The sequence below is a fragment of the Rhodotorula paludigena genome (assembly GCF_050403205.1).
Source record: "Rhodotorula paludigena JCM10292 DNA, Rt_paludigena_JCM10292v1_ctg45, whole genome shotgun sequence".
Lineage (NCBI taxonomy): Eukaryota > Fungi > Basidiomycota > Microbotryomycetes > Sporidiobolales > Sporidiobolaceae > Rhodotorula > Rhodotorula paludigena.
Genome location: NW_027481413.1, coordinates 66,310 through 89,235, shown reverse-complemented (window position 1 = coordinate 89,235; position 22,926 = coordinate 66,310). Strand labels below are relative to the sequence as shown.

General features: G+C 65.3%; 9 protein-coding genes across 9 annotated transcripts; 4 read left to right on the top strand and 5 right to left on the bottom strand.

The window, feature by feature from the left end:
• Positions 1-66: 66 nt before the first annotated feature.
• SWR1 (chromatin-remodeling protein SWR1) lies at positions 67-5,895 on the bottom strand (the record flags this gene model as incomplete). Its single annotated transcript, XM_076651089.1, has 8 exons — positions 67-553; positions 612-671; positions 739-2,207; positions 2,275-2,713; positions 2,785-4,073; positions 4,135-5,186; positions 5,247-5,346; positions 5,419-5,895. 8 exons carry the CDS (start codon positions 5,893-5,895, stop codon positions 67-69), a joined length of 5,373 nt encoding a protein of 1,790 aa, XP_076503373.1.
• Positions 5,896-6,282: 387 nt separating this feature from the next.
• JCM10292_005874 (uncharacterized protein) lies at positions 6,283-7,360 on the bottom strand (the record flags this gene model as incomplete). Its single annotated transcript, XM_076651088.1, has 4 exons — positions 6,283-6,782; positions 6,841-6,928; positions 6,997-7,169; positions 7,225-7,360. The coding sequence occupies 4 exons, from the start codon at positions 7,358-7,360 to the stop codon at positions 6,283-6,285; spliced, it is 897 nt and encodes a 298-aa protein (XP_076503372.1).
• A 534-nt stretch (positions 7,361-7,894) lies between these two features.
• JCM10292_005873 (uncharacterized protein) lies at positions 7,895-9,521 on the top strand (the record flags this gene model as incomplete). The annotated part of the gene is made up of 5 exons (XM_076651087.1): positions 7,895-7,985; positions 8,064-8,326; positions 8,423-8,664; positions 8,724-9,082; positions 9,151-9,521. 5 exons carry the CDS (start codon positions 7,895-7,897, stop codon positions 9,519-9,521), a joined length of 1,326 nt encoding a protein of 441 aa, XP_076503371.1.
• Positions 9,522-9,943: 422 nt separating this feature from the next.
• On the bottom strand, positions 9,944-11,809 carry TES1 (palmitoyl-CoA hydrolase; the record flags this gene model as incomplete). Its single annotated transcript, XM_076651086.1, has 13 exons — positions 9,944-9,976; positions 10,032-10,060; positions 10,141-10,229; positions 10,304-10,356; positions 10,417-10,515; positions 10,571-10,628; positions 10,686-10,733; positions 10,791-10,850; positions 10,920-11,266; positions 11,364-11,437; positions 11,523-11,565; positions 11,630-11,680; positions 11,753-11,809. 13 exons carry the CDS (start codon positions 11,807-11,809, stop codon positions 9,944-9,946), a joined length of 1,041 nt encoding a protein of 346 aa, XP_076503370.1.
• Positions 11,810-12,342: 533 nt separating this feature from the next.
• On the top strand, positions 12,343-13,230 carry JCM10292_005871 (pre-mRNA-splicing factor SPF27 family protein; the record flags this gene model as incomplete). Its single annotated transcript, XM_076651085.1, has 4 exons — positions 12,343-12,385; positions 12,445-12,474; positions 12,539-13,094; positions 13,161-13,230. The coding sequence occupies 4 exons, from the start codon at positions 12,343-12,345 to the stop codon at positions 13,228-13,230; spliced, it is 699 nt and encodes a 232-aa protein (XP_076503369.1).
• Positions 13,231-13,368: 138 nt separating this feature from the next.
• JCM10292_005870 (GNAT family N-acetyltransferase) lies at positions 13,369-14,360 on the bottom strand (the record flags this gene model as incomplete). Its single annotated transcript, XM_076651084.1, has 5 exons — positions 13,369-13,434; positions 13,542-13,628; positions 13,781-13,865; positions 13,950-13,972; positions 14,055-14,360. The coding sequence occupies 5 exons, from the start codon at positions 14,358-14,360 to the stop codon at positions 13,369-13,371; spliced, it is 567 nt and encodes a 188-aa protein (XP_076503368.1).
• A 284-nt stretch (positions 14,361-14,644) lies between these two features.
• JCM10292_005869 (uncharacterized protein) lies at positions 14,645-17,494 on the bottom strand (the record flags this gene model as incomplete). The annotated part of the gene is made up of 5 exons (XM_076651083.1): positions 14,645-15,702; positions 15,764-16,492; positions 16,555-16,840; positions 16,895-17,219; positions 17,337-17,494. 5 exons carry the CDS (start codon positions 17,492-17,494, stop codon positions 14,645-14,647), a joined length of 2,556 nt encoding a protein of 851 aa, XP_076503367.1.
• Positions 17,495-17,665: 171 nt separating this feature from the next.
• Positions 17,666-19,605, top strand: JCM10292_005868 (DEAD/DEAH box helicase; the record flags this gene model as incomplete). The annotated part of the gene is made up of 6 exons (XM_076651082.1): positions 17,666-17,828; positions 17,902-18,025; positions 18,093-18,303; positions 18,364-19,147; positions 19,221-19,309; positions 19,390-19,605. 6 exons carry the CDS (start codon positions 17,666-17,668, stop codon positions 19,603-19,605), a joined length of 1,587 nt encoding a protein of 528 aa, XP_076503366.1.
• A 343-nt stretch (positions 19,606-19,948) lies between these two features.
• On the top strand, positions 19,949-22,776 carry JCM10292_005867 (uncharacterized protein; the record flags this gene model as incomplete). Its single annotated transcript, XM_076651081.1, has 3 exons — positions 19,949-20,199; positions 20,301-22,295; positions 22,359-22,776. 3 exons carry the CDS (start codon positions 19,949-19,951, stop codon positions 22,774-22,776), a joined length of 2,664 nt encoding a protein of 887 aa, XP_076503365.1.
• Positions 22,777-22,926: the final 150 nt, after the last annotated feature.

The following is a 22,926-nucleotide window of genomic DNA, read 5'->3' as shown; positions in this document are numbered from 1 at the left end:
GCGAATGCAGTACAACAGACAGATGACGACAAAGCGGCAAAATGCAAACTGCGAGACGTCCTTCCTTCACAGGTAGACAAAGCAATCGTCCCAGTCCTCGTCGACCCACTTGACCATGAAGCCGTCGACCGTACCGGCGAGCGGGTCGTCTTCCTCCTGAACCTCGTTCTGCCCATCGCCCGCAGTCTGCACGAGGCCGTCCTTGGTAAAGCTCGTCGTGCCGCCCGCGCCGGCCTGCTTGTCCTCGGCGCCGAAGTCGTTCCGGTCGAGCTCGATCTCGGCGACGGCGTTCTTTGCAGCGAGCGCGTCTTCCTGATCCTCGGCGGCGGCGAGCGCTCGGCGGATCTCGGCTTCCGACTGAGTCGGGATGCCGTTCGGGCCCTCGTGCTCTGCCGAGGTCGCGTCGACGCCAAGGTCGGCGAGCTGCGAGTCGTCGAGATAGTCGCGCCAGTCGAGCTTCTGGAGATGATCCGTGGTGAACTCGCCCTCGGCGATGACCATCTGGTCGAGCTTGCGCTTCTGGTTGGCCTTCTTGAGCATGTTCTCCTCGATGCTGCGAGGTCAAATCCGTCAGTGATGTTCGTCTTGAACGTTACGGCAAGCGGACGCACGAATGCTCGGTAACAAAGCGCCAAATGCGAACCTCGCGCGTCTGGCCGATGCGGTGGGCACTGCAGATTTGCCGGAAGGAAGGGTCAGCGAGGTGGGCGAGCACAACACTGCAGCGACACGACATACCGATCCTGGCACTGGCGATCGAGAGCGGGATTCCAGTCCGAGTCGTAGAAGATGACGGTGTCGGCACCTTGCAGGTTGATACCGAGGCCGCCGGCGCGAGTCGACGAGATGAAGCACAGAATCTTGTCGTTCGAGTTGAAGCGCTCAGTGATGACCTGGCGCTGCTCGATCTTGGTCGACCCGTCGAGCCGGAGGTAGCGATGGCCTTGGTACGAGAGGAACTCCTCGAGGATGTCGAGAACCTTGGTCATCTGCGTGAAGATGAGGACGCGGTGCCCGCCGGCCTTGCACTCGCGTAGCAGCTCGTCAAGCTTCTGGAGCTTGCCGCAGTCGTACTGCAGAAGCGAGCGGTCGGGGAAGGCGACCGTGAGTTTGGTAGACGGGACGTGCAGGAGCTCGGCGGGCGCCACTTCTTCGAGATCATCGAGGTTGTCCGTCGTGATGCCGGGCAGTGCATGACGCGCCATGTCGTGCGCGCGGACCTTGGGAGTGGCGAAACCGTACATCGAGATGATGTCGGCGAGCTGCTCGGCGCGCTGGTCGTTTGAGAAGATGATGCTTGGCAGCACGGTCGAGGTCTCGAGCGCCTGGCGATCAGGGCGGATAATGTCGGTCGGGCGAAGCGAGGACAAATCGCGAGACGGCTCGCGGAGGAAGTGAAGGAGGTTCGAGCCGAAGAAGGGCGTGGACGAGCGGCAGCGGCGGAAGTTGACGACCCTGAGACGGTCGAGGCGCGATGCGGCAGCGCGGTGCTGCTGCCACGAGTGCCATCGCGCCCAGCCCGCGATGGTCTTGGTGTCGCGCGGCGGCTCGGTGGACAGATCGTAACTAGGGGGAAGACGCTGAAGATACGGGAAGGCGGGTGAGGCGTCGAGTGCGAGCCGGATCTGAGCGGCAGTCGACGAAGTTGACTCCTCCTGCTCCGGTTTGACGAGGGTCAAGGTCGACCAGTCCATCTTTGCGATGGGCTCCTCGTCGAGCAGGCGCTTGCGGACGAGCAGCTCGGACGGCTCGAACGAGCTAACGACGGACCGCTGCATCGAGAAGGACGTGACAACGGGCCGGACCTCGAACAAGTCGGGGTGGTTGCAGACCTTGCGCAGCTGCATCAGGCAGTTGATGATGCTGAGGAAGTGACCGGACGCCAGCGTGTCGCGGGTTTGCGCGCGGGACATGAAGTCGTCGTAGAGGAATCGCTGGCGCTTCGAAAGGCGGCAGTAGATGACTGACTCCGTCTTGCCGGGCATCTGCGTCTCGACCTCGGATTTGAGGCGGCGGAGGAGGTACGGGCGGAGAATGGTGTGCAGCTTGCCGACCGTTGCCTGCATCTCGGCGTCCATGACCTCGCCGCTCTCGATGGCCTTCTCCATCGGGTTGGAGAACCATGCCTGAAAATCGGCGTGTTCGGCGAAGGGCCCGCTGCCGTCCGCGGCGAGACCGTGCGGCATGAGGAAGTAGAGGAGGGACCACTTCGAGACGGGAGGATTGGCGTCAGCTGAGCTGAGGCGGAGAAAACTGATCGAGGGGAGTACGCACCAGCTCCATGAGGTTATTTTGCAGCGGCGTGCCCGTGAGGAGCAGACGATGCCGCGCGTTGAACCCGAGGAGCGTCTGCCAACGCTGCGAGCGGAAGTTCTTGATGTGGTGCGCCTCGTCAAGAATCATGTAGTGCCACGGCTTGCGGCGGAAGATGTGTTGGTCGGCGAGGACGAGCTGGTACGACGTGACACAGACGTGGAACGCGTTTTCGGCGTTCCAGCCCTTGCGCTTCTCCTTGCGCTCCTTCTGCGTGCCGTAGTAGGTGAGGAGCTTGAAGCCCGGCAAGAACTTGCGGAACTCCATCTCCCAGTTGAGCATGACACTTGTCGGAACGACGACGAGATGCGGTCCCCACTGGCCCTTGTCGCAGGCGAGGTGCGCGAGTAGCGAGATCGTCTGAATCGTCTTGCCGAGACCCATCTCGTCGGCGAGGATGCTACGTGGAGATTGGCAGGGTCACATGATTAGTCCGGAAAGGCTCGACGGGTTTTTGTGGTTTGGACACACCCGTTGACGCCGCCGGTGTACAGACTCGCAAGCCACTCGAGGCCGGCTTGCTGGTACGGTCGGAGAGTGGCGCGGAGGAGGAATGGCGGAGCAAGGTGGGCGATCTGTCGATCGGCGACGTTGTCGTTCTCCTCCGCCTCCTCCGGCTCGCTGACCGCATCGTCGTGCGGCTCCTCCGCCTTCGGGCTGGACGATGGGCGCTCGTCCTCAACTTCCTCCTCCTTCGCGCCGTTCGGCAGCTCATCGTCGGCAGGAGCGGCGGCAGTGCCTGCGTCGCCGCCGTACCCATACTTCCGCATGAGTTCCTCGACCGACAGCTCGGCGTCCTCCTGAAGGCCCTTCATCTCCTCATCGTCCGAGTCGCCCTCCTCGGCCTCCATTTCGGCCGCCATCCGCGCGTCCTCGTCGTCGCGCTCGTCCTCGTCAGCATCCGAGCCGAAGGCAGACATCGCATCGGCCTCCTTCTCCTCGGCGGTGAGGTCGGCGCCAGCAGGCGCAGACGTGCCGGGCGTCGACGGCGAGGGCGCGGCCGTCGATTCGGCGGTAGACGGCCCGTCGGTGCCGGCGGAGGGCTCGGCGGACGCGGCTTTGGAAGGCGCAGACGAGTCCTGCATGACGGCGTCGCCGAGTGCGGACGCTTCGTCGACATCGCCTTCCTCGTTCCCCTCCTCCTCCTCCTCCTCTTCTTCCTGCTCGTGCCCGCCCGCTGCTTCGGCCTCCATCATGGCCGCGTAGCCCGAGCGCCGCAGCAGCTCCTCGATGGGCATGTCAGCCTCAGCAGCGAGGCCGTTCAGCTCGTCGTCGTCATCGTCATCGTCCTTCTCCATCTCCGCCGCGTAGGCGTCATCTTCCTCAGCGCGGCGGGCGTCGTCTTCAGCCGTTTCGGCAAAGACGACGTCGCCGTCCTCGGCTGCGCCCGAATCGTCGGGAGAGTCGGCGGGGGTGGCGGAAACGGAGAGGCGGGAGCGGGAGCGGGCGGACTGGCGGCGGCCGCGGCCATTGATCTGGCCTGTTGATGGTGCTGGAGACGATTCGGCGGCCGGACTCGACGCGGCGAGCGAGGTCGAGTCTGCCCCCTCCTCGTCCTCTTCTTCCTCGTCCTCTTCCTCCTCTTCGTCTTCGTCTTCCTCCTCTTCCGCCGATCCCTCCTCGTCCGAATCCTCGCCGCCCATCTCGAGTTGCTGCGCCTGGAGCATCGTCGTCGACTTGTTGAGCATTGCGTCAAGCTGCTGTTTGCCGAGCCGCTTCTGCTCCTCCTTCTGCTCGGCTTTTCGCCGCGCGCGCACGACCTGCGAGTATGAAGCGTCAGTCAATGAACTGTACGACGTGCCAGAGGGAATGTCGGCGCACCCCAACGGCGAGCTTCCACTTGCGCCGGACCTCGCGAATGGTCCACCTCGCCAGCGCCTTCTGGTTGCGCTCGATCTCCTTCTGCTCGCGGTCCTCCTTGCCGCGGATCTCCTCAAAATGCTTGTGGACCATCTTGGCGATCTTGCGCGCGATGACGACGTGTGACTTGCGCTCCTGCGCGACGAGCTGAGCGAAGTGCACCGCGTGCTCGACGAGGTGCTCCTGGTGGTCCTTCTCGCGCTTGGCCTCGTGCGACTGCGTGCGGTCTGGATCGAGGAGCTCGCGCCCTTCGGCGCGCACGGCAGCGGCCTGGTCGAGGATGTCGAGCTCGTACTCGGCGCGAGCTTCGAGCTCTTCTTCGGGTGGCGGGGGCTCGAGATCGGCATCATCGTCGAGAGAAACGTACGAATCGAGGAAGGCGGAGAGGGAAAAGTCGAATTTGGGGTACGGCGGGACCTGCGCAAGGTGCGCGTAGGTCACGTCCGACGCCGCGAGGAGCTTGCGCCTCTTGACCGCGCGAGGTGAGAGTGGCGGGAGGTCCTGCTTGAGGACCCCGGGGAGCTCCTCGAGGTTGGCGACGACGGGCTCGTACGGGCCGAAGTTGTGGAAGGGGACGAGCGAGCCTGCGCGCGACGGCGTCTGCGAAGCCCGCTTCTTGCCCTTGACCAACGCACTCGAGCCCGAAGCGGCAGGCGACGGCGACGCAGGCGCGTAGCCGCCGTACGACGGGGCGGGGCTGCCGCTCCCGCCCTTCTTGCCGCGCGCCGGCGCAGCCTTCTTCTTGCTGCCCGTCCGCGCCATCTCAACCGCGAGCATGGGCCCGTCATCGTCCGTCGACATGGCGTCGGCGCGGCCCTTGCCCTTCGAGTCCTTCTTTCGCGCGCTCGTGAGTTCGGCGACGGCTGCGCCGGGCGCGAGGGCACTGCCGATGCGCTCTGCCGCAGCGCGTCGGGTCCCGCGGCGGCCGGAACTGCCGGCAGCGGCTTCGGGTGCGGCGTTGAGGAAGAGATCGTAGTTGGCTTGGAAGGAGCGGAAGACGTCGGAACGGTCGGCTGCGGGACAGCGAGGTCAGCAATCGGAACGCGCGAGGAGCCACGAGCAGAGGTCCTCACCTTTGGCGACGGCGGGATCGAAGCCGATGAGAGTGACGAAGCGGTCGAGGTGGAAGAGCTCGCGCACGAGGTCGTCGTGCTTGTCGACGATGTCTGCGAGCTGCGATGCATACAGTGTGGTTAGCGAAGCCGGCGGGGCGAAGGAGCAGGAAATCCGATGTGGCGCGCTCACCTCGTTCTGCTTCTGGTCCACCTGCTGCGTGCGCCACTGCTCAATCTCGGCAAGCGTGTACTCCTGCTTCGGAAGCTGGGCGTGCGAGGTGGACGGGATAGGCGGAAGATTGGCGAGGGAGAAGGGCGCCGTCATTCCGGCAAAAGGTGGCGGTGCGGTCGGTTGGGGAGCTGCTGCTGCATTCTGACCATTCGGCGCCTCAACGGACGGCCCCCCGAGCGGCGCCTCGTCGACATCCATGGCGTGTCCGTCGTTCACCCCACTTTTCTCGGCATCCAGCGCATCTGACTCGGCGATACTGGCCGCAGCGGGAAGCTGCTGCTCTGTTGAGTCGGATGGCGCGGTCGACAGGTCTGCAGCGGGTGCCGTCGCGGCGAGAGAGTCGTCGGAAGGTTGCGGGGCGTCGGACTCGTCGTGAGCTCCCTCGACCGAGTCTGCGGCCTTGCGAGCGCCGCCCTTGCGCCCCTTGCGAGCCATCTCGGCAGAGAAGGAGGGCACGCGCGCGTCTGGGCGCGAGAGCGAGTGGACAGAAAGGGAGCCCTTTTCTCGCCCTCCACCGCGCACCGCGACGACACCGACCCTTCCCGCTTCCGCTCTCGCAGTGGCCGGAACTGTGTTATCCAAGTGCTGCCTGTTGGGTGGTGCCTATATCACACTTCACGCTGCGTGCCGCGTCCGCGGGTGAAGCATGTGCGACGACTGGTCGATTGCGATGCTCCTGCGCAGCAGGTCTAGCGCAGGTCTGTGCTGCTTCAGGCACGCGCTACAAAGTCCCGAAGCTGTACGGCTTCCGTTCAGCCTGATCTGCGACTTTGGCGGTCCATCACCACTTACCGCCTCCTTCCTTCTGCCGCTCGTCGCCCGTCACTGCTGACGCACGAGGAGCTGCTTGTCGGCGTCTGAGCCCGAGTCGGTGTGCATGTCGAGCTGTGCTGGTGCCGCGCCCGGGGCCGCATAAGCAGGTAGCGTCGACGTTGTTGTCGACGCCCGCCTCGAAGGCGTCTCACTGTCCGTTGAGTCGGCGTAAGGTGCTGGGGGCGGAGAATCGGCGGACGACCTGCTGGACTTCGTCGACCCCTTCTTCTTGCGCCGCAGGATCTTGTCCTCGAAACGGTGGAAGGCGCTCTCTTCGTCCTCCTTGCCTTCGCGCGCCCTCCGCTCAGCGCGCATGCGCCGCCTCGTCGTCTTGTCCTGGCGATTGGCGATGAGCTTCTGCGCGGTCGGCGGACGTGTGCGGACGTAGTAGCCGCAGAGGGCAATGAGGACGAGATGGAGTGTGCAGGAGACGGCGGCCGAGGCGATGGATCCGACGCGGACATGCGCCCACCACTCAACGCAGTCGGCGACATAGTCGGTGGCGTTGCCTGGAAGGACCGTATGAGTCGGAAGGTGCGACGCGAAGAAAAAACACAGAGTACCCACATGCACGCACGAGCCAGACGCTGCTCAGAAACGACAGCTCTTGCTTGATGTATAGGGTGACCAAGGGCACTTGCATGATAGCGATGATCTATGCGCGGGCATGTCAGTGAGAGGAAGGCAAATGAGCTCAGCTTCGACAATCTGTCGCGAACGCACTCCGAATGAGATGACTGCTCCTTCCTGCAGGTCGCGCGAGGGGAGCAGGAGCGTCGCAACGAGGTCCAAGAGGAGGAAGATGAGCATCGCCGTGAAGAGGATCGAGACGAGAAGGGAGTATGCTATGTTGTCAAGTCCGCCGATGCTGTCGAGCTCCATCCATCGCTGGACGACTTTGAGAGACGCTTCAGCCTTGACCCGCGGAGTCAGACGCAACACCATCCATACCGCTGAAGTAGTGAGCGCGTAAGCTGACGATGGCGATGTCGACGCCGAGTAGGAGGACTGCAAGTACGAGGATGGTGCCGCCGACAAACGAGTGCCGGAAGAGCTTGAAAGGGGAGATGACGAGCATGCGACCCATGTCTCTGGCAAGCACGAGGGATCGCACGCGCAGAAGGCGCCCAGCGAAGGCAGCGGTGGAAGCGTCGAATTGAAGACAGGAGAGACGACGGACGCCGCCGCGGACGCTCCGCGAGGCGGGACACCGAAAGTTGAACAAGTGCAGCAGCAAGAGGGATGGCTCGCAGCAAGCGAAGGGGAGCCAGTCGAAGAGTACGGGCCCGATAACGTCGAAGGGGTCGAGAAGAGATACCGAGAAATCGAAGCGCAAGCGGCGATTGCGGGCGGAGGGAAGCGTGCAGGTTGGCCGCGCAAGCCGGCGCTGTCTGCTGCAATCGGGAGAGGGGAGACGGGAAGCCGATGTCGCTGCCTCGGCGGTGCCAGTTGTCCGCCTGCGCGCTTTCACCGCGTTTCCTTCCTTCACACACGCTTTGCTGCTCAGTCTGGTGCTTCCACGGGGCTAGATAAACTTTTCCTCGACCCCAGGCATCTCAGCTACCACCGCTCGCTCCCACTTCTTACGCTGTCCTCGCCCTTCTCTCATCTCTTAACCCGAATGTCGCCCGTCACTATCTCGGACCCGGCCGCCCCGGGAAAGCCCTGGAAGGCTGTCCGTACTTCGAGTCTCTCCAAGCGCATTGCCAACCGTACGTATCGCCCTGTTCTCTGGCGACGCCGAGATCTCGTCCGCAGACCGGCTCACCGCGGCTTGTCTGTTTCGACAGCTATTCGCGAAATCATTGCCGGTATCGACCTCTCTGCCCCGCCCGAGAAGGGCGTCGACAAGCCCCTGATCAACCTGGGCCTGGGCGACCCCTCTGTCTTTGGCAACATGCCCCCGGCGCCCGAGACGATCGAGGCGATTGAGGCGTCTCTCAAGTCGGGCCGCGCACTTGGCTACCCGGAGAGCGTGGGTTACCCGGACGCACGCGAAGCGGTCGCCAACTACTTTGACGAGGGTCCGTCGGGCAACTGGCGCGTGACCAAGGTGCATTTCGCTCGCGTGATTATCAGCACGCCTCGGGCTGGAGGCTCGTTTGTCGCTAGGATATCTCACGCTGATCTACCCTCGTTGATTGTGCAGAACGACGTTGTCATGACTCACGGTGCTTCGGGTGCTCTCGAGATGGCCATCTCCGTCCTCGCCGACTCGAAGAGCAACGTCCTGTTCCCCAAGCCTCTCTTCACCGCCTACGAGACCATGTCGACCATTGCCGGCTGCGAGATCCGCTACTACGACCTTCTTCCGGAGCAGAATTGGGAGGTCGACCTTGCGCACCTCGAGTCGCTCATTGACGAGAACACTGCGTTCTGCATGCTTAACAAGTGCGTTCTCCTGCTCGACCTACTGGATGTATACGATGCTCACGCAACACCCGCCGCAGCCCTTCAAACCCTTGCGGCTCGAACTGGTCCGAGGCACACATCCGCGACATCGCCGCCATCATGGCGCGGCACCAGGTTGTCGTCGTCTCGGACGAGGTCTACGCCGGTCTCGCCTGGGACGTCTCGGGCCCGACGCCCGCCGCTGCGACGCAGCCGCGCGTCGAAGGCAAGTTCAACCGCGGCGTATTCACCCCTTACGCCTCGGTCTGCGGCCCGGCACCCGTCCTCGTCATCGGTGCCATCTCGAAGCGCTGGCTCGCTCCGGGTTTCCGTGTCGGTTGGGTCATCGTCCACGACCCTCTCGGCGTCATGGGCGAGGTCAGGCAGGGACTTTCGAAATGGGCCTTCCGCATTCAGGGTGAGTTGCCGCCGCGCTCTATACGCCGTTCCGTCGAATGCGCGGCTGATGACCGTGTCTTTGTCCAGGTCCGAACTCGACTGTTCAGCGCGCCCTGCCCGGCATCTTTGCCAACACGCCCGAGTCGTTCTACACCTCGACAATGGACGAGCTCAAGCGCGTCAGCACGGCCCTGTACGAGCGGCTGCAGCGCATCCCAGGCCTCAAGCCAATCCTGCCCCAGGGCGCGATGTACCTCATCTGCGGCTACGACCTCGACTTTGCCGACGACAAGGCGTTCGTGACGGCGCTGCACAGCGAAGAGCGCATCTTTATCCTCCCCGGCGCGTGCTTCCGCCTCGACCGCTACATGCGTTTCGTCACTACGACGCCGCTGCCGGTCCTCATGGATGCGTGCGACCGCCTTGAGGCGTTCTGCGCGCGTCACCAGCGCAAGTAGACGCAGCACAACCGCCTTTCCGACTAGACGTGCCCCGCCATACACTCGACGATACCTGTAGATTACCCGGTTCTGCTTCTTCGCTCTAGCTAGACGGTCTTCCTCTTCCGCGTTCGTAGCTTCCGTATCTGTCGCTCTGCAACTTTGTTGACTCTCTTCTAGATTCTCTCGCTTGTGTGCGCTGACCTGCGAACAGGGCTCGAGACACTCGATTGCTGCAGCGGCCGCTTCGAAACACAGTTGGCGCAGACAGTGGAGGAGCGCGCAAGGGGAAAAGCGTGTCGGAGTGTAAACGACTTGAGACGCGACGATCGCGACAAGTGCGGACGAGAATTGGACGAGAAGGACGATGGCATGGAAACACGATCATATTGAAGACATCCGTACAACAGCCCAGCAAGTGAGACCACCTGTAAGTTCGCCTAGAGAGCGGCGCGCACGACGCCTTCCTGAGTCTGCGGGTCGAGGAGCGGACGAAGAGATGGTCAGCTGCGGTGCCGTACACCTCACAAGAGTAAGCTGGAAGCTCACGCAAAGCACTGCAAGTCAAGCGACCGCAATAGCATGACATTCACAGTGAGCAACTCCCCTGCATGGCTGAATGGAGCATAAGACGCACCTGCGAGCGTGCCGTCGCGCTTGTAGATCCGGCCGTGCACGAGTCCGCGCCCATTGCTCGTGATGGGCGAGTGCATGAAGAAGAGGTTCCTGCGGGGACGACGGAGGCGCCGGTGTTAGCTGATTTAGCCGGGTCTGGGAGGTAGGGGAAGAGCAGGACGCACCAGTCGTGCGCGTCGACGGTCGAGTCGTAGAAGAACATGCTGTGGTCGAGCGACTGCACAGAGGTACGGGGATAAGCATAGATTCGAAGCGCGGGCAGCTAGCCAGGACGCACGGCGAGCATGCCCAGCCGCGGCTTGGTGGCTGATCCGAGGCCCGTGGCTCGTGCGGCGGTACCAATGAAGTTGAGGTCGGATGCGTAAGCGAGCACGCACTGCGATATAGCAGAGTCAGTCACGAAACCCGCATACCGAGTGAACGCGGCGCACCTTCTGGAAGTCGGGGTCCTGCCGGACGGCTGCGCGGGAGCGGAACCAGTAGAGTTGCCTGTGGACGACCGAGCGTCAGACAATCACGAGAAGCATGCAAGCCAGGTGAGCGCACTGCTGCGACGAAGAACGCTCAAAGCTGAAAATGTGACCGAAGTCGGACCTGCGCGAGCGAGTGTCAGGGTAGGAAGTGCATCGAAGAAGCAGACGACGGGCGCACTTGTCGGTGTTGCGCAGCTCAATCGACGATTGCCGCCGCTCCTCCGCCTGCCGCTCGACACTGCAGGGAAAAGGCGCTGGTCAGTGGCAGGGCGCACAGGTCTAGCGGAGGCTCGTCCGGGTGACCCACAATTCTTGAAGCTTCTTCGGGAGGTTCTTTGCGTCGGCGAGGGACTTCATGAGCACCTCCTCGGTCGCGTCGCACTCGTCGGGCTCAGGGATCCGGTCGCCCCACTTCTGCCTGCGCTGCTGGTCCTCCTCCTCGGTGCGGCTGTACCGCATCGGCCAGCTCGGGAGCGGGAGCGCGCGCACGGGCTGCTTGGGCTCGGGGAGGCAGAACGAGCACGTGAGGGTGAAGATGGGGACGCCCTGCTGCGAGGCGAGGACGGTGCGCGTCGAGTACGAGCGGCCGTCGCGCAGGCGCTGGACCTGGTACAGGACGGGGATGTCGGCGTTGCCAAAGTTGAGGAAGTAGCACTGCAAGTGGGTGTTCAAGAGGTGAGTACGCAGCGAAGGATGAGGGCGCTGCGGCGCAGGTCCAGTGCTGCCACGCTTCAGGAGGTCCCGTACTTACGTGCAGTGAGTGCAGTCCCTTCTCCGTGTCGGGCTCGTCGCGGCGAACAGACTGCACCGCGGCCCAAGCAGCCTCTGCGGTGGACGCCGGCAAGTGGGGGAGGTCAGCGCCGTGAGTCCTCGTCGGGACAGATTCCCTTCGCGATGTGATGGGACTCACGGGCAATAATCTGACCACCAAAGACGCCACGACCTTGCGCAGGCTGGATGTGCGGGGGAGGTTCAGCGAGGTGCCGGACACTGCGGACTGGTGAGCAGTCGACGCACCTTCCAGAGCTCCTTACTGCGGTAGAGGTCGCGGTCGAGGTGCTCGAGATCCTGCAGGGGTGTGCTTGCTCAGCAAGAATCCCGCTTGAGGTCTGCTCGGATGCGCGGGAAGGCTGGCCGTACGATAGCAGCGTCGATGCTCTGCGCGGTTGGTTCGGTGTGATCGGCGGGCGTAGTCATGGCGAGTGCGCTCGTGAGCAGTTCAAGCAGAACCAAGCAGTGCAAGCGAGTCGAACGAGGAGAAACACCAAGTTGCCGGCTGGCGACCGCGAGAAGGCCGGAGTGCCGGTGTCGCAGACAAGGGATCTGTTTGTACTGACGAGAAAGACCTTCAGACTGTACTACTCCTCCTGACGGACTTGCAGAATTTCCCTGCGCGGAAAGCGAGACGAGCGATTCCGCGGAGGAAGGGCAGCGACGGGTCGACCACTCACAACAGCCTCGACACGCTCCTGCAGATTGCTGAACTGCCTGTGACACCTCTTCGGTACCGTTTGAACACAGCGTGCGTATCGCACACCTTCTCTGGCCCCGATTCAGCTCGCTACGGCCTCATCAGTTTGGCGACACCTTCGGGGCCTCTGCAGCCGACAGCACGCGCTGTACAGCTCTGCTGGCGGCTCGAGGTCCACCAGAAGCTACACTTGTGCACTGCGACAGTTCCGCTGACCTCCTCGCGCGACTCCAGACCTTCACCTCTTGGACCTCCCGCCATGGCTGACTCGTCGTACAACGAGCCGCTCGACAGTATGCCGTGTACGTGGCCGATAGTCAAGCACCTGGATCAAGACTGACTGCTGACCCTGTCCCCGCAGATGTTGACCGCGACATCGACAACATCCCCCGTTCGCCCCTTCCATCTCTCGAGCTGACTTGGCGCTCTCAGGCTGACGCCCGCACGTTTCACAGATCTCCGACCAGCAATCAACTCGCAGATTGCCGTCGAGCTGCGCAACCTCCTCCCCAAGACCCCTTCCGCCAACCCTTCGAATCTCTCTCACCTCCCCGCGCCGCGCCCGCTGCCGTCCTCCGCCGACCACCCCTTGCTCGCGGCCGAGCTCGCGCGCGTCGAGTCGAAGAAGCCCGTGCGCGCCGGCGAGGGGCTCGACACGACGCGGTACGCGATGCCGTTCCCGCGCGACGACGAGCTCGAGTCGGTCGAGGCGTGGGAGCGCGCGCACCGCAGCTCGCTCGCGCAGCTCGAGCACCAGCGCCTGCGCAGCCTGAACGGGACGCTGCTGCAGCAGCTCGGCGCCAACAAGTGGCGCGTCGAGAACTTTGCGCTCGAGAACGCCATCAAGCGCATCGAGAACGAGGGCGAGGAGGTCAAGGGCACCGTCGAGGAGGTCAACCGCCGGCGCAAGGCCGACCAGGAAAAGGCGGGCGAGACGCTCGCACGGCTCGAGAAGCGCTGGACGGAGCTCGTCAGTGGCAACATGCAGCTCGAGATCGGGTCGTTTGCTCTGTGCGCCCCGTCCACCGCTTCGTCGCTTCTTGTGCACCCACTGACTCGATGTGCACGCGCCTGCAGGGAGGAGCAGATCGTCGAGCTTCGGGCACGGCATGCGGACCTCGAGCGGCGGTTGCAGGCAGTGCAGTAGGCGATTGTAACATCTAGACGTCCCCGACACTTTCGCATGTACTCACACAATGAGAGATGCATAAGATGCACTGCAAGTGCGCTTCTGTACAGCAAGGAACAGCGGTGTCGCCTCGACTTCTCCGTCGGGCGCGCTCGTCTACTTCGCCTTCGCCAGCGCCTTGAGCGACTCGCCCGTGAGCCTGCACGTGACCCATTCGTCAAGCTGTGTAGTGACGTCGTCAGCGTCCACGCGCTTGTCTCTATGAGCACGATACGTCGCGCGCGAAAGAACCCTCGGCCCCGCGCGAGAGGAGGAACAGCAAGACGCACGTCCTCGGCACCCATCTTCTTGTACACTTGCCGTGCGCCCTCGTTCCACTTGAGCACGACCCACTCCATTCGCGGCAGTTGGCGCTCCTGGATTGTTAAATGCGGCAAGTCGCGCGAGGAGGAGGAACGCAAGGTCGGAAGCCGGAGAGGAAGGTCAAGGTCGGAGAAACGGGATGAGCGGGCGTAACAGTGGCACGTCAGCATACAGCTGGAATTTAGGATCAAAGCAGAACACGCACGGCGCAGATGTCGCCGAGGTACGAGAAGAGCAATTTGGCGATGCCCCTTCCGCGGTACTCGTCGTCTACATACAAGTCTTCGAGGCTGTGGTGGCGCAAGTGCCGTCAGTCGAATGCTTCACAAGCTCGGGAATGGTGAATGGAAGCACGACAGGGAGAATAAACGCACTAAAGACCGCCTCGTCCAGTCCACTGCATCCGCGAGAACCGCGGAGTGAGGAGGGAGGTCAGCGCCGGTCGCTCCAACGGACTAGAAGGAACACAAGGGACGCACGGTGGAGAAGGTAAAGTAGTAGCACGCCATGCCGATCGCCTTGCCTTTTCCCGGTCCCCCACCGACATAGACGAGGACGCACTCGGCGTACTTGTGCTCGCCGTTCTCGTCGCCAAAGAGCGAGCGGCGCAGGAGCTCCTCGGTCGCCTCGACCTGCTCGGGCGCGCGCTCAAACAGCGCGAGCGCCTTGATGAGGCGGAGCATGGCGGGGAGCGTGTGCTGCGCGTTCGAGGGCGTGACGGCGTGCAGCTCGAACTTGAAGTCGGTGGGGAGGCTGTGCGGGATTGCAGCATTCGTCGTCGCCATCTTTGCGGGTGAAGCGGGGAGAGAGGCGAGGAGGAGCGGAACGGAGTGGGGAGCGTGGTTTGGCGAGGAGACGATCTAGGAGTGCAAGAGCTTTGCTAGGCACAGTTCAGTCGACTTTCTGCACGGGTCAGAGCAAGGCAAGAGTCGGAGAGCGCTGGAGAAGGAACGAGGTTGCCGCTCGCCGGGATGTCGTCCTCGTCCCGGGCCAAAAGTCCCTCCTGAAAGATCTGCTATACGCCCGCCAAGCGTGCCCTCGAGGACGAAAAAGCGAATGCAAGGGACTCCTACGCATCCTCGTCGCTGCCCATGTCAATCACGGGCATCCCCTCGTCCTCGTCGCTGTCCTCCTCGTCACCTCCGTCGACCACCGCCTTTGCCTTGCCCTTATCCGCTGCCGTAGCCTTCGACTCCGAAGTCTTCACTACTTCGACGTCGAGCGTCGGCGCAGCAGCAGAGCCCGCGCTGCTGCTGACCCGTACAGTCTCGGAGAAGCACGACGGCGCCACGACGTCTGCTGCGCTCGGCTGTGCAGCTGCAGGCGCAGTCGGCGTCGGAGCAGTCGACCCAAACGCGGGTGCCGAGAAGGAGGCAAAACCATTGCTCGCGGCGCTGAAGCCGGTCGAGGGCGTCGCCTGGGGAGCCGAGAACGACGCTGTCGAGGGGAACGCCGCCGAGGTGCTGCTCGCGGCGGGAGCAACGAGGGAAGCAGCGACCTTTCGCCTGCGCTCGTCGTCGTCGGCCCGCTGCTGCTTGGCCGCAGCCGCAGCCGCGACCGCCGCGCCGTCCACCTGCATCCCTTCTTCTTCATCCTCCTCGTCCTCGTCCTCGCCATGCTCCCTCGTCTCCTCGACTCGGAGCCTGAACTCTCCCGCACTCGTCTCCCACTCGGCCTCTCCGCCAACCCACCCGCCCGTGCGCTCGTGCCTCACGCGCTTGAGCGCCGCGTTGGGCTGCTCGGGCGGTACGGGCGGGTGTGCGACGGTGCGCAGGTGCGCGAGCGCGTCGAGCGCGAGCGCGCGCAGCGTGCCGTCGGACGAGAGGGCCGCGCGGCGCGCGACTTCGGCGGCGAGGGGCGCGAAGCCCGAGGGGGCGCAGGTGCCCGTCTGCAGGGCGGCGACGAGCGCGCGGAGCGCGTGCTGGCGGAAGGTGGGCGACTGCGAGGCGATCGAGAGGGGAGAGAGGGCGGACGTCGCGGGGTAGAACGAGGCCGAGGTGGACGCGACCGGGTGCGAGACGAAGAAGGTCGGGGACAGGGTGAGGTACAGGAGGAGGCGCGAGGTCGCGAGCTGCAGCGCGGGCGGGAGGAAGTGCGAGTGCGGGCAGCGCAGCAGGCGCTCGAGGGCTGTGTTATGGTGCACGGGTCAGTGCATGGCGGCGAAGCGAGAGGAGCGGAAGGCACGCACTCGCAAGTCCCCGCTCGGCAATCTCGACGTCCACTTCGTCCAGCGCAATCTGGCGCTGCGCCATGCTCTCGCTCGGGTCGTACGTCTTCTGCCTCTTTGCCTTCCTCCCTCCCGCGCCCGCGCCCTTTGCGCCCTCGACCCCGTCCTTCCCGTTCGCGCCCGCAGCGCGCACGAGCACAGGCTCCATCGCGACCGCACCAATGTCTTCGAGGACAGAGCGCCACACGCGCGCGAGGCTCTTCTTGCCCTCCTCGGGGTCGACGCACGCCCCGAGCGCCTCGAGCACGCACGCATACGCGGCGCTCAGCGCCGGGCGCATCGGGTCGCGCGACGCGAGGGTCGTGAGCGTGCCCGCGAGCGCGCCGAGGAGCGGCGTCGCGTGCGGCGCGAGGAGCGCGGCGGGCGCCGCGGCGCGCGCGAGCTGCGCGGCGAGCTGCGCGCCGCAGAGCTGGAGGCGCGGGACGGCGTGCGCGACGACGCCCGTGCGCACCGAGGGGTCGACGCGCTCGCGCACGGGCGCGGCGGTCGAGAACGAGACGAGGCGCTGCGCGAGCTCGACGAGCGCGCCGAGCGGGACGGGGACCGGGCCGGCTTTCTCGGTCGTGGGCGTGCGGAGCGCGAGGAGCAGGACGCGCGTTAGGGTCTCGAGGCGCGCGAGGGCGAGGTGCGGGTCTGCGGACGCGAGCGGCGGGAGCGCGAGCGGCGAGAGCAGGTGGTTGTAGGTTGTGTCTGCGGGCGCGCACAGTGGTTGAGTTGCCGCACGGTGGGAACGGGCAAGGCAGCCGACGCACCTTCGGCAAAGATGCCGCTCGTCGTCTCGGTCGCGAGGGCATCGATGCTCCCAATGAGCGCTTCGATACCCGTCTTCCACGCATCCCTCAGCCCGTCCCTGCCCTTGGGTGCGAGGAGGTACAGCGAGACGAAAAGACTTGCGCCGGCCTCGACCGCCGACGACCCGGCAGACGGGTCAGCGAGGAGCGAGATGGCGAGGGTGTGGAGGGAAGGCGAGAGAGGGCGGAGAGCAGTCGGGTAGAGGGGAATGAGCGAGACGATGGCCGCGAGGCAGAGGAGCTTGACCTGCGCGATAGAGCTGTCAGTTTGAGCGCACATCGAGCACTTGTTACCACACACATCACTCAGCTCTGCGCTGGCCATCTGGACGAGGCCCGACACGAGCTTCTGCACCGTCTGCGCGCCGACATTGTCGCGGGCCCACTCTGGGTGAAAGGTGCTCTTGGCGAGGACGAGGCGCGCGAGCTCGAGCGCGGCGAGGAAGAGAGCCGGGTCCGACTTTGGAGACGCGAGGACCTGCTGAGCGGCGGCGAGCGCGGGCTTGGCGGCGGCGAGGAGGAGCGAGGTCGAGGCGGCGAACGAGGCGTGCAGGAGCTGGAAGCCGGCTGCGCGGACGGGCGGGGCGTTGCTGGCGGCTACGAGTGCGGTCAGGCGCAGCTGCCAGCTGCAAGGGGGCGAGGGGAGCGTCAGGAAGCCTTGATCAGCTCAGAGGAGCCAGAGGTTGAGGGAGCGAGTGTCGCGCGTCCCTCCTTGTGCAGCAGTCGGTCGTGGTCGCACTCACCGATGCAGGACTGGCCCGTTGGTGCCCTCCTCGTGCTCTGCGAGGGCGAGGGTGCGGTGTTGAGCGAGCGCGTCGAGAGCGAGCGGGAGGTGGACGGGGACGAGGTCGTTCTGCGCGAGTTGGTGGGCGAGGAGGTGGTCGAGCGTGGCGCAGGCCATCCTGTGCGCACTCTCGGCTGCTCGTGGCTGCTCTCTGCGGCGAGAGAGCGACGACGCGGAACGAGGCTGAGCTTGCTCTGTTCTCGGCGGCGACACCTCGGACCCCGCTCTCTCCCCCGCTCTGTTGCGTGAGCCGAGTGGCGTGCACGAGAGCAGAGCACGGCACACACCATGCAGGCACAAGAACCAGCGGCACCCGCCCTCGAGGCGCCCCCCGACCGCCGCACCTTCTCCTCGCTCGGCGTCGAGCCCTTCCTCGACAGGGCGCTCGCTGCGATGGCCATCCGCAGGCCAACTGCAGTGCAGGCTGCGTGCATCCCGCCCATCCTCGCAGGTGCGCCCGTCTTCCCCCGCTCTCGCCGCGTCAACTTGCACGTGATCGCTCACCTCGTCGCACCGACACACAGGCTCCGACTGCATCGGATCGGCGCAGACTGGCTCGGGCAAGACCATCGCCTTTGCCATCCCCATCCTCCAGGCCCTCGCCCGCGACCCCTACGGCTTCTTTGCCATCGTCCTCACCCCCACTCGGTCCGTCGCCATCTCGCCCTCTTCCGCGTGGGCTCACGCCGTCTCACACTCTGCTCTACGCCCGCAGCGAACTCGCTTTCCAGATCTCAGAGCAGTTCCGCGTCCTCGGCGCGGCCGCCAACGTCCACTCGACCGTCATCGTCGGCGGCATGGACATGATGAAGCAGGCTATCGAGCTCCGCAAGCGCCCGCATGTCATCATTGCCACGCCCGGTCGCCTCGTCGACCTCATCAAGAGCAACGAGGGCGAGTACAGCCTCCAGCGCGTCAAGTACCTCGTCCGTCGTCTTGCCTCATCTCCCTCGAACCGCACCTCGCTGACCTTCCCAAACTCTCAGGTCCTCGACGAGGCCGACCGTCTCCTGACGCCCACCTTTGCGCCCGAGCTGTCCTTCCTGATCGACCAGCTCCCGCCACACTCGGAGCGCCAGACCCTCCTCTTCACCGCGACCCTGACCGACCCCGTCCTCGCGCTGCAAGAAAAGCCGCAGGCGCCCAACAAGCCCAAGGTCTTCACGCACGTCTCGCGCGACGTCATCACGACGCCCGCGGGCCTCACGCAGACCTACGTCTTTGTCCCGAGCCAGGTCCGCGAGGTGTACCTCACGTACCTCCTCGTGCACCTCGCCGAGCTCACGGGCGCGCAGCCGCTGCACGCGCCCGCCGCCCAACCCGCCTCGGCGAGCAAGGGTTCTTCCTCGACGGGCAAGAAGGGCGCCAAGCGCCCTTCTGCAGCAGACGACGCCGCGCCCGCCCTGCCGCAGACGATCCTCTTTGTCGCGCACTGCCGCACTGCCGCGCTCCTCTCTGCGCTCTTCTCGTCGCTCCCCGCGCCGATCCCCTGCACCGCTTTGCACTCGCACCTCTCGCAGTCGGAGCGCCTCGCGTCGCTCGCCGCGTTCCGGCGGCACGCCGTCCCGCTCCTCATCGCGACCGACGTCGGCTCGCGCGGGCTCGACATCCCCGAGGTCGCGTGCGTCGTCAACTGGGAGGTCCCGCGCGTTGCCGACGACTATGTGCACCGCGTTGGACGCACGGCGCGTGCGGGCAGGAGGGGCACGGCCATTACGTTTGTCACCGAGGGCGATGTCGAGCTCGTGCAGGTGCTCGAGGAGCGCATTGGTGCGTCGAGGCGCGCTTGCCGTGCAATTAGCGAGAGAGACGGCTGACTGATGCACGGGGTGCATGCACGCAGGGACGCAGCTGACGGAGCTCGACCTTCCCGAGGAGCCCGTACTCGAGCTGCTCAACTCGGTCTCGATGGCCAAGCGCATGGCGCACATGGTGCGTCTCGCCTCTCGCGGTCTCTCTTCCTCCTCCTGCGTCAAGGAGCGGACCTGATGCATCGTTGGGGCGATCCGCAGGAGCTGCATTCCGAAGGGTTCGGGCAGCGGCAAGAGAACAACCGCAAGAAGCACGGCGGCGGCTCGGACGACAAGAAGAAGCAGAAGCGGCCGCAGCAGCACGGGCAGAAGAACGCGTCGGCACAGGCGGCGGGCAAGGGCGGGGCGGTCAAGGGCAAGAAGGCGACTGCGGGAGGAGCGAAGGAGCGCGGCGTGGCGGCGAAGAAGCAGGCGTGAGGTCTGCCTTTCTCCCTCTCTCTCTCTGTGGGTCTGCCCTTGTTGTGTGTCTGCCTTCCTCTCCCTCGTGTACTGTTGTATGCAGTATGCTTTGGCCTCGTCTTCCGCACGGGCCGCCTTCGCGTCGTTCCGCGTCTCCTGTCCGCTCGACTCCAGCTGCTTCGCCTCTTCTCTCACCGTTTTTTGCCGTTCACTCGGCTAGCGATTCAGCTGCTCGTGCATCGTGCGCCTGCTCGGCCGAGCTGCACGTCGCGCTCGCGTGCGTCGCCCTCTCCTGACTTGCCACTTTGCTCAGGGATCGACGCCTCCTCGAGCTTCGCCTGCAACCACCGCAGCGTCCTACATGGCCGACCAGGAGGAAGCGCAGGAGCAGCCCGCAGCGCCCGCCTACCCACTCGTCGGCGCCGTCTTCCCCTCGCTCGCCGCCTTTACCGCCTACGTCCACTCGGTCGACCGCTCCCTCGAGCTCGTCGAGGTGCGCAAGCGCGGCGCGCACGCGAGGACGGCGCTCAGCGTCAAGTGCAAGCTCGGGACGCGCAAGCCGGGGCGCAGGAGGGCGCGCGAGCGGAGGAAGAGCCAGGACGAACTGTGCCCGTTAGTTTCGCGCCGCTCCGTCTTGCCTTCTTCGCCGCTTGATTGCGGTTGGAAGGCTAGGTAGGTACTGGCGCTGGACTGACCTCCTTGCTACCTCGCAGCTTCCGCATCTCGGTCGAACAGCAAGACCCGTCGTCCGCTTCGTCCTCTTTCGTCGTAACCGCTTCGACACCGCACGCTGTCGGCCCACACGAGCAGGGCTGGACGGCGCACGAGACCATCTCCGACTCAGATTACGCCGAAGATGGCACCGGCCCGCCGCCGCGCAAGCGCGCGCGTCGCGGCTCAGCGGTAGACGCTACGTCGGCCGGTCCTGCAAACGGCCTGCTGCTGCCCACACGCGACTCTTCCGGCCGCTTCGCCTCGATCTCTCCCGTCCTCACCCGCCCGCCGACCTTGCTTCCTGCGGGCGTCGAGCCCGCGCCGTCATCGTTGCCGCCGCCAAACACGATCCAGACCCGCTCGGGTTTCGTGATCCCGCTCCTCGCGCCGACTCCGCGCTCGCGCCTCTGTCCCGAGCAGAAATTGCCGCGGCTGAGGCCGCGCGCGAGCAGGGTGCATGAGGGCGATGAGGCGTGGGAGAGTTGGCGCGTCGAGGGGTGGCGTGAGAGGGTCGGAGCGGGCGAGGCGGAGGAGCCGGGAGATCTGGGGAGGGTGCGGAAGATGGGAGGGTTCGGGGCGCTCCAGGCGTGGGGATGGTGCGAGGGCTTGGTCGACCCGCGGGAGGTGGAGCAGCAGCAGGCGGCGGCGCAAGACGACGAGGGCAAGGCGGAAGTCGAGTCCGGCGCTTGCCGTGCCAGAGCCGAGGTGGAGCATCGAGCGCTCCCCCTCGGTCCTGCGGGGCTCGAGGTCGCCGAGGACGAGCACGGCTTAGGCAGGCATGCCTCTGCCGGCGAGCCCAGCAGTCGTGGCCGCGGTCGCAATCGTGCGAACGCTCGCGGACGCGGCGCGCAGGGCGCAACGGCAAGTCCGCGCGCCGAGTGGCTGCCTGGCCTTGCTCGCAGCAGTCGCGGAGCGACGCGGCCCGTCGCAGAGCCCGACGACCTCGACTCGCGCATCGGCCTTGCTTCGCAGGCGACGACTGGCGACGATAACATCCTGGAGAATGACGACGTCGGAAAGTCGCCTTATGCTTCGACCGCTTCGACCTCGCGCCCGCTGCTGGTCGTCGACATTTCCGGCCTGCGTCGCGGTCCAGTTGGCCCGCCGGCCGACGCAATTCGCGCCTTCGACAGCACCCTCATGTCGTCCGCTTCGTCCACCGAAGTCTTCGATCGCCAGACGCCTGACACGTCGAACTCGCCTGGAGATCCGAAGCCGTTGTTCGCGTCCTTCCGTCAGCACGGCGAGCCGTACCCCCTCGATGACATCCACTCCAGCGCTCCTGCCCACACCTACAGCAGCGCGTCGTACCTCTTCTTCGATGCTCTTCGTGGCTCTTCGAGCGGAGCTGCCGCTGGGTCGCAGAGGGAGCACGACGCGCTCGCCGCGCTGCTCAGCCTGGGAGGGCAACCTCCTTCGACATTTCCTACGCTCCACCTCCCGGGCGTACGACTCCCGCCGATTCATGACGAGCCCCCTCCTGCCCCAACAGCTCAGAGCGAGCCTTCGTCTCGGCCGCCGCCGGCCACTCACGCTGCTCCGCCATCCTCGTCCCTTGTCTTCCGCCCTCGCCAGTCCTCGCACGCTCTTCCCGCCCCGAGACCTTCTTCGCATCCTCCGCGCCAGCCGATTCGCGCCGCTCCCACCCTGTCGGCTGCACCAGCGCCCGTCCGCGCTCGTCCCGGCAGCTCGGGTGCCCGCGTCGGGTTGACCTTCTCAAGTGGTCCGCGGGCGAACGCGAGCGTCGCATCGCCCATGCCGACGCTCGGCGCGAGTCGCGCCAAGGCCGTCGCGCAGGCTTCGGCCAGGGAGAAGGACATGGAGGAGGCACGGCAAATGCAGCAACGCGAGGAAGAGGCGTTGGCGAGAAGAGCGGGTCCTGGGCCGGACGAGGGCGAGTCCCACGAGGCGAGGCTGTCGAAGGAGGATGCGCAGCGCTTCATCGAGGCGATGTGGAAGAGCGGTGGACAAGAGGAGGGAGGGCGCTTGGATCCGTACGTTAGTGTCTCTCGGGACGGCTCCCCTTCAGCTTTGTGTTGACCTTACGATACCGACAGCCTTTACGACGCCTCGCTCATCCACAAGAAAATCGAGGAGCTCTCCTCGTCGCCTTCTTATCGTCCGCCAAGCGCCTTCTTCCACCCCGCCTCGGGCATGTACGTCTCCCTCCTCTCCACGTCGTTCAAGCCCTCGCGCGCTCGACTGCCCACGCTCGCCTCTATCGATTCGTCGAATGCTCCGCCGGCGGTGCAGCGCGCGTTCGGCGACCAGCGCACCCGCCTCGCGCTCGAGTACCTGTGCGGGCGCGCCGTCGATGCGGGCGAATGCGCGTTCCTCGAGCAGCGGCACCACCCCGTGTGGAGGCTCGCGAGGACGATGGCGGCGGTCGCGGAGGTCAACGAACAGTGCAGGCGCGCGTCGTATGCGATGAGGGGCGGATCGGGCGGAGAAGCGGCTTGGATGGATCGCGGATGAGCCAGCTTAGGGGTCGTCGACGGTGTAGCTTGAACCGCTTTGCATGATCAGTAGCTCCTGGGCGCGAGCATGGCCGGGTTAGGGCATGTGAACGAGCGGTTCAAGGGGGGCGGGAGGTCCAGCAGCCGCAAAGGCAGAGGGAAAACGACG